General features: G+C 36.5%; 1 protein-coding gene across 2 annotated transcripts in view; it reads right to left on the reverse strand.

Moving 5' to 3' along the window:
• The window catches only part of Rasgrf2 (Ras protein specific guanine nucleotide releasing factor 2), a 216,077-nt gene that overhangs the window by 97,043 nt on the left and 104,732 nt on the right, over window positions 1–14,302 (reverse strand). For both annotated transcript variants that reach the window (XM_070031169.1, XM_070031170.1), the window contains exons 9-12: window positions 13,408–13,526; window positions 8,127–8,287; window positions 7,163–7,229; window positions 6,517–6,653 (exon numbers count right to left, since the gene is read on the reverse strand). In XM_070031169.1, coding sequence (XP_069887270.1) covers window positions 6,517–6,653; window positions 7,163–7,229; window positions 8,127–8,287; window positions 13,408–13,526 — 484 coding nt within the window. The remainder of the gene's footprint in view (window positions 1–6,516; window positions 6,654–7,162; window positions 7,230–8,126; window positions 8,288–13,407; window positions 13,527–14,302) is intronic.

Below are 14,302 nucleotides of genomic sequence, written 5' to 3' on the forward strand. Positions count from 1 at the left end.
TATACAGGAATCTGCGTGTAGGTGACATGGAAATACTGTACCACTTTCTATAAGGGTCTTGAAAATCGTTAGATATTGTATTCCAGGGATTCAACAGCCAATTCCCTGTGGATACCAGGGGACAATCATATTCATGATTATATTAGTATGTATGTGTTTTTTTAAGTTTGAGAAAGAATTAATTTAGTATAATTGGATAAAGGAGGAAATTGGAATTAAAGACTCCTCAACAGGTATCTTGATTGTTGGGGAAAATTGATGAGGCTTCAGGGGATGAACAGAATTAACTCAGTGGGATATGGGGACATAAAAATAAGAAGGATATCAAATATTTTAATGTCTTATTGAACTTGTGTGAATTATAATAAACCTGGAAATTAATATGATAATGAAACTGAATTCATAGGTCATGGATAGTTTAGCTCAGTTTTTAATGACTAAGATAGTTCCAACTAACTATATGAATGTTCACAAGACTCCAGGTAATTTTGATGTAGCTGACCCTTTGCCAATGTTGAATCTTTCTTTTCATTTTAAGGGCCTTGCTAAGACAGCACCTGTTCAAAGGTCAGTGGTCTACTGTGTCACCAGATTATTTTACATTCTCAATACTCCTAAGTAGTAGGAAGAAAGGTTAGAGTCAATTTTTTTTTAAATTCACCATTTTTATGTTAAAGAAGAAAATTCTTTTTTGGTTGCAGAGAAGCTATTTTAAGGGAACAAGCATGTCCAGTGAGGCACAAATTAGCGATGCAGGTCTAAACTTTGGCACAAAATAGAGATTTTTCTGCCCAACGCAAGAAGTGCAGAGGTGAATTTTAATTCTACATTTTAGTTAATTTTCATAATTACAGAAAAATCTGTGTAATACACTATTATGCACTAACGTGAGACAAGCACAGATGAAGGTACTGTATTGTAATGAATGGTCAAATCTTCTCCCTCAAATCCTGCCCTATAAATAGATAAAAAGAGGAAGAATTATTGGTTGAGACTATTAGCCACTTGCATGTTTTGCTGGAGGCACCAACAGTTAATTATGGCCCTTCTGGTATAACTAAAGGAGTAATTAACCAGTCAAGCAATTGTTCCTCCTCAAAATTACTGCTTCAGAGAGAGACCTGGCAAAGCTAAAAGTCTTAAATTTTATAGTTCCTTATGCCCAACTTGGGCTGTATTGATACTCAGGAGTCACTGCTGTCTTAAATAAGAACCACATATGATTAGTATAACATGATACATTGGCTAGCAAGATGGTATCAAATCATTCCACAAATAAAATTTTGAAAAATAATGAGTGACAAAATCTTTGAAAGATAAAACAATGGAGATCATATTCATTATATTCGTTATTTGAATGGAAAGAATATACTCATTTTCCAAGTCTATAAGGAATTAATGTGAATTAATGTCCATCTAGTATAATTAGACAAGAAATAGAAATAGGGAAATTGCTAATCTTTCTAATAACTGCATAAATGTAAATTAAAATCACTAGAAGGAAAAACTAGTTGTCCATTAAATTATTGGTAAAAGGGATGAATGAAACATAACTCAACATTTGCAAGACTTAAAAGAAAGTTATATCCACATTTATAAGATTATTTCTTTGTTGCTTTGTATGTCCCTCCCCCACGGTATAACCCCTGCTTTCATGTATTTGATGTCGGTATAATTTGTGAAGGGGAAGGGAAAAAACAAATTGTTTAAATAGGGATACAGGTGGACCCATTGCAACATTGAGATGTACAAGTTGTTATGTCAAAAATGAACTTTACAACTTTGGTGGGGGGGGAGGAGGATTGAGTGGGGAGGCGGGGGGGAGGATAGGAAGGGATGGGAAGGGGAAACAAAGGAGGAGGCTACAATGCTTGATAAGAAATGTACTCATTATCTTGCCCATGTAATTGTAACCCCTCTGTACAGTATTTTCACAATAAAAAAAGGAAGTTATATAGAAACCTTATTAAGCATGAAGGAAAATTATGAGCTTTGTATTTCTTAAAGAAATGATGTAGTCTGCCAAATTATTTCATGCCCTCTATGCCAGCCTTGTACTCTTTAGGGAACAGGTATCATCAGGGAACTTTAAAAAGAGCAAAAACTCCTGCATAAAGATGCTAGCACCACATTATATATTAATCCTAAAATTTGGAAACAGGTTCAGTGACTAATTATTTCGAAGCAGATATAAAAGTGGTAAATTCATGTGGTAAAATACACATTTATGATACATATATATGACCAGTACATGTATGCACATGGATGTCATATGCACACATATGGAGTCATTAGAAGAATCAATATGAATAACTTGTATAGCTATAGAAAGACATAAATGAAATGAGAAGAAAAATAGTGTTCTATATACAGAAAGCTGAACTGTGTTTCTGAGTGGATCATGGAATTTTAGAGATGGAAATAGATCTGGCTTCAGGGAAGCTGGAAGTGATCTAGGGAGCTCCTTAAGCCTATGAAGTTGAGAAGGGCATCTGGAATGTGGGATCAGAAGCCTGCGTTTAAAGAAAATTCCTCTGGTAATCCTAGCAAAAATTACCAATGGAAAATACTTGGGTAAACATTTTGGTGTACTGGATCTTGGGAATACTTCTGGTTCGTTTTTAATAAACATATTTTTCCATATTCACAACCAACTACTGAACATTTTTTTCAAGCATTCAGTGAGTTTATCTCACTGAAATGTATCTCTCATATGTCCTAAGGTATACTTGAAAGGCTGACATCTTTCATGAATGTGTATGTAATCTCTCTCAGAAAACAAAAATGCCCTAAGCAGAAGCTGACCCTTGTTGAGTTATGGGTGTCTGGGCAGCAGGCTAGGCTCAATCAATAACAAAGCATTCTGCCTCTATTGCCCACCATTCAAACCCACACCAGGAAAAGCCCTAAGTATCCCAGAACACTCACAACCCTACCCAGCCTTTAGCAGAAGCTGAAAGAGAACCACTCTTTTCCTCCTTGATGCATTTTCTTCACTCGGTTTTCAGGACGCTACCCTCTTTGGCCATTCTCCTACTGTCCTAGTGGCTCCTTCTTAGTCCTCTTTGCTGATTTTCCTGGCCTCTCTCTCATTATGTGCCCCCTTCTATACTCGTTCTTTAATGTTTTTATAATCTCCTAACTTTGACAAAGCCTTAATGATGTAGTTAGACCTCTCCTCTAAATCCTATACAATTATGCTCCACTGTGTATTTCACAAGTCCACTCAGATGTCTAACAGCCTTCTCAGACCATGTAAAAAGTAAGCTGAGTTTTCACTCCCAGTCACTTTCCCCAGTAGATGATCCCCTATCAGTAAACAGCAGCTCTTTTCTGGCAGTTGCTCAAGCAAGAAGCACTGCTGTCATCCCTGTCATCCTTGACCCTTTGTTTGCTCTCATATCCCAGCCCTAAGACAAAACTCTGCTGGCCCTACCTCAAAAGAAACCCAGGACAGAATCATTGTCTCCAGCTCCTCTGCTGCCAAGTTGGTGTAAGCTTTCAGCACGTATCTCCTGGACAGCTACAAGAGCGTCTCCCTGAATCCACTCCTTCCCTCCACCCTCTGTCTCTTCTCACCACAACAGGTGAGTAATCCTGTCAAGACTTAAGTCAAATCACAGAATTCCTTCGCTTAAATTCTTTAATAGCTTTCTTCTCACCCAGTAAAAGCTAAAATGCTTCAGCCCTGGCTTGACCACTGTGAACTCTCTATTTTTATTCTTCTCAGGCTCTGCAATTCAGCCACACTGGCTTTCACATTTTTCTCCAAACAGACAGCATTCTCCTTCTTTAGGGTCTTTGTCACCGCTGCCTTCTCTTTCTGCAGTGACTTTCCCTTCATCACAACTTTATATGGCATCTGCATCACCTACTAGTCTTTGTTTAAATGTCTCCTTCAGAATGAGGTTATCAGACTAAAACTATACCAAGCCCAGCCCACCTTGAATGGCCCAATCCTTTTTATCTTACCTTATCATCTGCCTCCATAAAATAGCATGTACTCCTTTAATACATTTATTGATGATTTTTTGCAGTATCTCACATTATAATGCAAGCTATACAAGGCCCAGGGATTCTTTATTATTGCTGCCTTCTTTTGCTTATGACATGTTACAAGTAGTTAGAATAATGCCTGACAGATAGTGTGTCATTGCACAAATATATTTGTTGAATGAATAAAACCATAAATGTCAAAGCTGTACCATATCAATGTTCTGTTGAAGATAGTAGTTTGACAAAATGGTATCACTGCCTTTCACAACAATAAGAATTTTCGTTAGCTGCCTTATACTGCAGTGAAAGGCTAGTATAATGCTTTGCCAAGCCATAGCAAATGTACAGGCAAAAGTTTAAGTGTCTTCTTTACCCAGCATAGAATCACTTGCACTCCAGGAGTCTTTCTCTCTCCACAGTTCCTCATCAGGCACCCCAAGGAAGGTCACAGAGGCTCTAATCAACCCTGAATCTTTGGAGTTTCAGTTATATCATAGGGAAGAAGGTAGAACCATCTAGAGAAATGTTTGTTTCTTCTTCCTCCCCAGTCTTTCTGTGGATAATAGCTTCTCAACACCTATGCAATGTTGTTGTGTCAAGCTGTGTACTTTCTTTCTGCACTCTGAGTTAGCCTGTCTTGAGAGTAGGAGCCATGGCAATACTCTGGCACCTGCGAAGATTTGGAAGTACATAAGCTTTCCTCAATAAGTGTTCATGTAATCAGGGGATGATGGAGAGTATCGTAAGGCAAGGATGCATTATGTAATGAAGTACTAATTGATGCAGCTAAGTGTTACTGAAAGGATCAGTAAATCAGTAAGAATGCAATTATGGGGCTGGGAAGGTGGCTCAGTGGTAGAGTGCTTGCCTTGCATGCCTGAGGCCCTGGGTTCGATTCCTCAGCAACACATAAGCAAAAAGAAAAAAGCCGGAAGTGGTGCTGTGGCTCAAGTGGTAGAGTGCTAGCCTTGAGCTGAAGAGCTGAGGGTCAGCGCCCAGGCCCAGAGTTCAGGCCCCACGACTGGACCCAAAAAAGAAAAAAAAAAGAATGCAATTATCCATGAAGAATTATGGAAAAATTGTGGAAGATTTGATATTGTCATTCTTTTATTAGGAAAATAAAATACAGCTTCCCTTCTAGCTATTTATTCAGCATCAGAATAGTAACAGGGATATGTAAGCCAAGTTCCACATAAGATTCTCTTACACAGGATATTTAGAGTACTAAGAAGGCTTAAATATGACCTGATGCCACACAGTTGTATGACTTTTGACAATGCTTAGCTTTCCAAATCTCACATTCCTCACATATGAAATAACACTTACCTCTGTTTCCCTTCAGAATACAATTCTATTAAATATGTGAGAGAGACAGAGACAGAGACAGACATACAGAGAGCAGGCTTGTAAAACACTCATTATTGCCATTCATTCTCTATTTTCCTTTCAGTTGCCAGTCATTCAAAAATATTTAATATCCAAAGAACTATATTACTACTTCTTTACCAGGTTTTATATGTACATTATTCTGAGCTCTTTAGAAAAGAAAACAGGTAAAACGCCTTTTCCATTAGCCCCAGTCTTCATTTTATATCCATTTTAATTACCTTTAAATAGTCATACATGTTAGTTTATAAATATGAATCTTCTTAGCAACTATAAAAGTGAAGTTGGTAATTTAACTCAAGACTTACTGACTTTCTTTACTTCTCTTTTTTCTTTCTTTCTTTTTATTTTAAAATGGGATCTCATGTTGTGGCCCAGGCTGCTCTGGACCTCCTGGACTCAATCTCCCCTCTTGCTTCAGCTGAAGTAGCTGGGACTAAACATTGCTGCACACGGCTCAAGCCTTATTTTAATATTTTTGTTATTCAGAATGACTTTTCCCTACAATAGTGAATGGAGCCAAAATTCATGTCGAACTTGAATTCAGAAATGCTCAAGTCTAGTCCTGACTAGTTTTGATATATTTCCAAATAATACCTTTGCCTGTATAAATGCAACAACTTCCCGACTGAACATTTCTGATCCAGGAAAGTCAACCAATTCTGTTCCTTAACATTTTTTCTACATAAAATACAAGGCCTCAGTTGAAGATTTCATATTCCACACAGAATGTTGTAATTCCTTAAAGCATGACTTCTCATAACCCTTGTTTTCTGTTTTTTGTTTCTCTCATTGTTTTTGTATTTAAATAGATAAGCACATACACACACACATACACACACATGCACAGAGCTAATACAGTCATTGGAGAACTTATTATAGGACAATTGCAATAATATTCAACACTATAGTTACATTTGCCCAGGAACGAAAATGCAATTACTATGTTTCAAGTAAATATTAACTTTAACAAGAAAAATCAGAACAAAATGATGGCAGCCCAACAAGATATACAGTACTAGTGGCAGTGACCACAGCAACTAGATTTCATTTTTCTTAACATAATAATCTTTAAAATCTTCACTAGATATTTATGTCGTGATTGTTAAATATTGGCAAATGCGGCTACCTTACCTGACTGATATCACTCATCCAGGCAGCTTTCTCCTGGCGTGAAGGTGCTAACAATACCACAGTGAAAGGGGTAGCGTCAGGGGGTTCCACCACTATCTTAAAATCCAGGTGTCCAAACATGTGCCCAGAACCTTTGGCTTCAACACACAAACACCAAACAATTAGCTATGAATATAAAATATGAGTACTATCTGCTTCCATATAGCTACCATTATGGTATGTGTAAACTCAAGTCTACATTCTCACCAATAGTGTGTTTCTTGCAAATGGAGAAGGCCTTATTAAGTTTATAATGGAAGATGGAAGAGCTGAGGTCAGTAAGTTATTCATGACTACATCCCAATCTTCTCATATCATGTTTAATTTCCATATTGCACAGACATCTAATACTTTAATTAAACTTTTCTTTTTTTCCCTGTGCCTGCCACAGAAAGGTCACTATTATGACACAAATTAAGGAGACTATCAACTCCCAAAGGTGGTTTGACAAGGATCACAGGTTCAATGCCCAACAGACAAATGACTTTAGGGAGTTTATCTTCAACATCTTTTCTGTCCCCCGGGGAGTTCTTAAACTAGAAAAAAAAAATCAAGGTATGGAATTTTTTTATCCTAACCTAATTCAGAGCAATAGAATGTGACTTACAGTCATCATCACTTGCATCAGGCTCCTCAATCAACGTGCACTCTATGAGAGAGAGAACTCCACCTGTCTGGAAACAAACCAATTTGTCATTAAGAGGCCAAAGGTCCTGTGTAAGTTGGGAAGTTCTGATTTGTAAATCTTATATGTGGCTTGCCACAGAAGAAAGCATGGTTATTCTTCAATCAAAACCATTTTTCATGGAGTCCAAACTCAAACTTAGATCTATCAATAGAAAATAATTTTATGTCACATTCAATTTTCCCTTGCATACCATTATTGTTATGAATGTTTGTAAACTGTAGTGACTCCATCTACAGGACTGTGGCCAGTATCCTGGTGACTTTAAATAGCAACAAAGATAGCTCAACAAAGAGTTGAACCCACCAAGTCAGTAGGAAGCATTGAGTAATATTTATAGGCAATAGTAATAGCATTTAGCCAGGAAAAAAAAAACACCTTTTCTATAAAGATACAGATTGGAAATAATTTAAGGCCATTTCACTTTTATCACTTTTATCTAAATCTACCATTTTAACATGAAAGCAGCTAAGGACCATTTGTAAACAAATCAGTGGGGTTGTGTTCCAATGAACCTTTATTAACAAAAACAGGAAGCAAGTTCCAGACCACAAATTGCCACAGGTTGCAGTGAGCAAACATTCCATCAGAGCAATATAGTGTTTTGACACAATTTTAGTAGCAACCATCAACTAGTCCTAACTTTGTCCAGGTTATGATTTGAATTGTACTTAGTTATGAGAATGTCCACTTACAATTAATTTCTATTACTCCGAATCCAAATGACAACAAAGTAAAAGAGTTCTTAACCATCCATTATCTCACTCTTTGTACAATCATGACCATCTGTTTTATGACAATAGCAAGGCATGGAAGTCATCATAGAGATAACCTCTTAACCATTGGGAACATAGAATAAATGGAATAACTATAGAAAAACCCATACCTTCAGCAGATGAAGCTTTCCTCCTGAACTTCTTGTACAAATTAAAAAGTGTTTTGTAAATAAGAAGCACTGTCTCTCTCCTTCCTTTTTCAAAGACAATGAACCCAGACGAACTTTACTAAGTTTTCCCCTCTCAACTGAAGGTACTTGAATAAGAGAACCTGGTGGTTACAGAAGTGAAGAATACATAGCAATTAAAGTTCTGCCAAGTGAGGACTATGCCCTTGAAAATAAACAAAGGGGCCTGTTTCCTAAGACACCAAGGATTGATTTGATGTACTATCAGAACAAATACATTTTCCACACTCTGAGAAGACAAAAAAACTGTATTTAAGATTGATGTGTTCCCTTTTGTAAAATACTTTAGAATTGATTTCTCATCTATAAACTGAAACAGAAGTTTAAAAGGTCAATTTAATTTAAAGAATTGGCACTTCTTCCTCTTGTCCTCAGTGATCTAAAACCAGGAAATTCATTCACAATGATACCATACAAATTCTGTAGTTACATAAAAGCATATAGAATTTATTCTCCTTGAAGCAATGAAAATAGATAAATAGAATATGATTAGAGTATACTTTTGATTTAAAAGAGGGCATAATGCACGCATATTATAAAAAATACATGAGTTACATATTTCTATGTAATTCAGCTAAGGAACAGCTCATTTTAAAGGACCAGTTTTAAAAGGACAGTTGCACTTAAGTTATATGTGAATCAATGAAACCATTACTTTGTATAAATATACACTAATAAAAAGAAACCATAAAGAAATTATGTATGATAAAAATTCTTTGTGTAATAAACCACATAAAAGCAGAACACTCACATGAGCTATCTTTCATTTGAAATGAGAAGTTAATGGGCATACTTTATATAATATCAAGATTACTTCTAGTATCTTTTAGACTGTACTCTAATAATAACCTCCATGGCCCTATAAAATAAAATTCTAATCTCTGTTAAATATCAAATCAAAAGTAAGAAGACAGATTCTTGGAAAATGTCTTGGGTTTAGACTTGTCCCATCTCCTAGGGAATATTTCTTGTATTTGTTTAATCCACGATCTACCCCAAATGCACCAGCTTCTTTCAACTCATAACAACCATTAAATGGGGTGAACACTTGTTGCTCGTGCCTGTAATACTAGTTACTCAGGAAACTGACATCTGAGGATTGAAGTCTGAAACCAGGCTGGGCAGAAAAATCCATGAGACTCTCATCTCCAAGTCCATGAGAGTATGGCTCAAGTGGAAGAGTGTTATCCTTGAGCTAAAAAGCCAATTGAGATGGAGTGCCCCTGGTTGAAAGCCAGTACTGGCATAATTTTTAAAAGCATAACATAAATAATAAATATATATATATATACATATATTCAACCCTTAAGTTTTAACAGTGGTCATCACTAAGAGAGGAGACTGCAGCAATTTTATTTTCTTCTTCATATGTGTTGAAGTTTCATGATATTTTAAACAAGCACAGATTACTTCTATTAGTGGAAAAACATCGAAGTTCTTTATAAAAAGAACATACATACATAAGACAATAAAACTGTGATTGTGAGTCACAATCTTCACATATGAGTTTTCCAAATGGCTTCTACCCTTAACAAGGTAGAAAAACAATGTGCTGGGTGATAAAGGACTAAGGGTCTATGCCCTGATCTCATATCATCTATTTAGTTGAGTGTTTAGGTGGGATGCATGACAGACAAAGAGTAGGCAGTTATTCTGGGCCCAAAGAATTGCATAAAACCAGCCTGGGGGTGGCAACCAGAGTGAGGAACAAAGGACCAAGAGAAAGCTCTAGGGAAGTGATTGGACAAGAAGGGAGTGGATGGAGGAGGCAGCATAGGTGGGAGCAAACTGATAGACAACTCATATAACTCACAGAATTAAATTTAAAATGTAGAGGAGGTATATAGGAAGCAGAAGGCAAAAAGTTAGAAAAGTTAATAAGTTGTCCTCACAAGAGTAACAGTATGGTGTCAAAGCCAGAAGTTTTTCAAAAGGCATAATTTAATCCTTTCTCCATTTTTCCATGTGGAAAAACTGAGGCCAGAGACATAATAAGTAGCTCTCCCCAAATCATCCCCATCTAAGGAACCAAGTTAGGATACGGCAGTGAATTTAACAGCATAAGAAAGTAGGACTTAGAAAGGTAAAGGATGGCCTAAGACAATGACAATTCTGGCTTGAGCCCGAGTCTTCCAGGTAGATTAGTTAGGCTTATTGAAGGACAAGATTAGACCCATGTCTGGGTAGACAAATGGGTTAGACAGCCATTTTCAGAAAACTAATAACCAGGTCTGTAAAAAGTCAATAATAATGAGCTCATTGACAAATGCATCTAGCAATTTAGTAATTTTCTAAATCAGAAATTACAAAATACACTGCTAGCATACATATTAGCAATTACTGTGAATTTCTACTTTGAGGTTAAAAAAATAAACATTTTCTTGGCAACCACACATTAATGTGTATGATCTATAACTACATATACTATGTATGGACAAAACTCTATATGAATTAAAAGTGAGAAGTTTCAACATGAATGGGCTTATAAAATTAAATATTTGTTAAAAGAATTTTATGTAGACTTGTTTTAACATTCAGTTTTATGTTTGACATTTATATTTCAGCATAGTCAGGAAACTTGAAGAAAAGATTCCACTTTAGTTAATACAAAATAGAGAGATGGTATTGACTTAGTAATTCTTTAGCATCAAACCATTCCTATGGCCTGGTTCTTGGCATCCAGATCACCAGTTTATCTAATAATTGGGGCTGACCTACAGCAGGAATTCTGCCTTTTTTACAGAATGCCCTTCAGGCCTGGTTAATGCCTTCTTCTTAATTCCATTCAGCAGTGAAAAAATTGAAGAGAAGTTCCCAAAACAGTGCAAACTTTCTAAATTGTCTATAACTGAGCACTTTCTACTTTCAGATGAGCATCCAGCATTTAGAAACACCTTTATTGAATGATTACTAACACACTAACTAGATCAAGCATGCAGAAAAATACTGCTGAAAGGCAAATGGCCATATTGACCTTAATATAGTAACACCAGAAAGAAACAATAAAAACTCAAAGAGTGCCTTAAATAAGATAAATAAAGTGCCTTAAATAAGATATGTAATAAGGAATATATTTATCCCTATATGGACATGACTTTAAGTGACACATGACTGTTTTTTCTCCAAGTGCAATAAAAAAAGACATTCAATGTATTTGACATGTCAACATTCCAACATTTCTTAGTATTGGTACATTTACAAACTCACTTGTACAATCTAAGGAATATATTAAATGTTTATGGGTAATTACACCATCAAACCAAAAGTCCTTTAAGAAATTACATGCTCATGAGAGAAATTTGTGTTTTCATTCTCCCATATTATAAAATACAAGTAAGTTAATAGGCATCTTTGGTGAACTCCAAATGCAAGAAAAAGTAGCAAATAAAAAATAACATATTATAACTTACAAACAGATTACAATCCAATAAATAGTTCAATTTACTTCATTGCCCATTGTACAGGCAACTATAACGTAAACATCATTCTAGACAAGCTAAAGCAGAAAGAATTAATAAATACTGCCCTTTGGAGCTCATAGAGAGAAAGGCATGCAGACAGATACCTATATAGAGAATGACAGAATCCATGCACCAAGAGCAAAAGATATTGGAAGTGGAAAGGAAGGTTGATTCATGTTAACTTGAGGATGGGCAGAAAGTGGAAAGATTTACAAAAGGCTCTTAAAGGTATCTGACATAAGCCTGTTAAGACCTGCCTTAGGCACATAAGTGATATCAAGGGTTGGAATACCCAGTCAAAATCATTTGGTACATTATAAGACACACACACACACACACACACACACACACACACACACACACACACACACACACACACACACATTTCATATACTTCTCATTGGTTGCCCGTGTTGATAATTTTGTATGGCCTGTGAATAGAATTTTAAGTATCCAAATGGCCCTTATAAATATCCCAAGGTTCCTAGCTTCTGGTAGGTGAATGTACAAATACAAAGTATTTAGCAAGCACAAAGCCAAGAAAGGGGCACTGAGTAGAGAATCCAAGTAGAACTGCAAAAACCCAATGTTGTCATTGCAATCCACTATTATTTAAAGAAAAAATAGCCGAAAATGGGAACCGACATCATTTCCTAAAATATACTTCCAAACTCTAACATATGTTTGATTTCTCTTGTTGTAAATAAATAATGGAAAATAGAATGGCATGCATTAAACATTTTAGGAAGCCTGTGCAAAAATTAATGTGCACAGCACAATGTCTTTTTTGATGTGGTTAATAAAAAAAACTAGTTTTAGCAGCACATTATGGTAGGCAAATCTCTTCAAAGGACATTGGCACGTTATAACCACAAAAATGGCATGATTACTTTGAGATCTGAATTCATGGTCCACTCATCACCAAATTCAAAATTGTAAATGTATTCAATATAGCATATTGATTGTCCCAAACCATTATAAGAACATGCTCTGCTTTCCCAAAATATCTAAGCACTTAGCAGGAACTTGAGATGTCATTGACTTCTTATAATGTGAAGGGGGGAAAAAAGGAGTTGAGAAGGAAGGTACTTTGCCAGGTTGTTGCTTCTCCACTTTCTGGCACAAATATCTTCATCGTTTCAAAAGTGAAATTACTGGGTGATGTCCCAAAAGCCTGCTCTCCATGCACAATAGCTTCACCATGACCAAAGCATGTCAGTGGTCTACCAGGAAAGATTCTATCTGCTAACGGATGTCACCACTTGAATGAAATTATGTCATAGGGCTGCTCCAGAAGTGCTGATGAGAAATGGGAACAAGAAACAGCTATTTTCACTTCGGACATTGTCTTCACTTTTATGTGAAAGGGCTTTGAGGTACGCAAGTTTCTCTTGGACCTTTGTCTGGATATCATCACCACCTTGCATTGCCACTTCCATTGGCCAAACCGATCTGTCTTCCTTGAAGCTGCAGAGAATGTCTGGTCCACTGAGGAGAAGAGTCCAGCCAGAGTGTAACTTACTATCCCACTCGTGCTTTACTATTATTGTGTTGCTGTTATTCATGGCCCCTGAAAAGAAACAGCACAGAGGTGGGCCTCAACCACAGCCTCGGATAAGGCCATGAGGATGTTCTCCATGAACTGCACCAATCACACAGTTAAATGAGGCCTGCTCCAGAATGCATCCCTGCTTCTGCTACACAGATCCCAAAGGTCATGGATCTATATGACAAGAACTTACCTTGGCGGATGAAAGTTTGGCTGGTGTCCAGCAAAATGTCACAGCCCTCCACTATCATTCTTTCAATAGCAAGGTTTTTCCTTATGTTTTCAGTGTCACTCACTTCATCATGCATTACCCTGTCAGACACAATGCAGACAGGATCACAGCAAGAGATATTAGCTATTGTCCCAGGGCACAGGCAAAGAAGAGCTTCAGCTAGGAAGCTTGATTCTGAACTTGCTTTGATTAAATTGGTACAAGTTCAAAGCATCTGGAACATGCTGAGAATTTTCAGTCATCTCGTGTATTGGCCAAAGCAAGGTCAATACGTGAGATGACTATAAATGATAAACAACTCAGCCATCAGTGAGTAACCTGGGAATGCTGGCTCTGCATGCAACATGAAAACAACCTATCATTTTATATATAGCTATATCAATTGAAGTACCACTCCTTAGAAAGAGAATAAATTTATCCCATATAATCTAAAGGAACATAGCCATAAATAACTTCCAACAACAATGAAAAGTCATCAAAAAATGCAAACTGGGAAACTGAGGCATGGCTCAAGCAGAAGAGTGCCTGCAACTATGAATGCCTGAGTTCAAATTCCAGTGGTACCAAAACGAAAAGCAATTGGAAAAAGAAAAGAAAAAGAAATGTAAATTCTAAGTTCTGTAGCTTTTGCCAAATATGAATAGCAAAATGTAGCTGAATGCTATTTTTTTCCAGTTTGAAGGAAAATTGTGAATATTTCCAAATTTAAACCAAATTTTACCTAATCTCAGTTACATAAATTCACATGCTATAAAACATTGCTTAGGAGTCTGAGACTTGAAGGATCATGGTTCAAAGTCAATCAAGGAGGAAAAGTCCAAGAGACTATCTGCAATTATGCAGCAAAATGCTGGCT

The sequence above is a fragment of the Dipodomys merriami genome, unplaced genomic scaffold, assembly GCF_024711535.1.
Source record: "Dipodomys merriami isolate MVZ:Mamm:240054 unplaced genomic scaffold, mDipMer1.0.p SCAF_20, whole genome shotgun sequence".
In the NCBI taxonomy this organism is placed as follows: Eukaryota; Metazoa; Chordata; class Mammalia; order Rodentia; family Heteromyidae; genus Dipodomys; species Dipodomys merriami.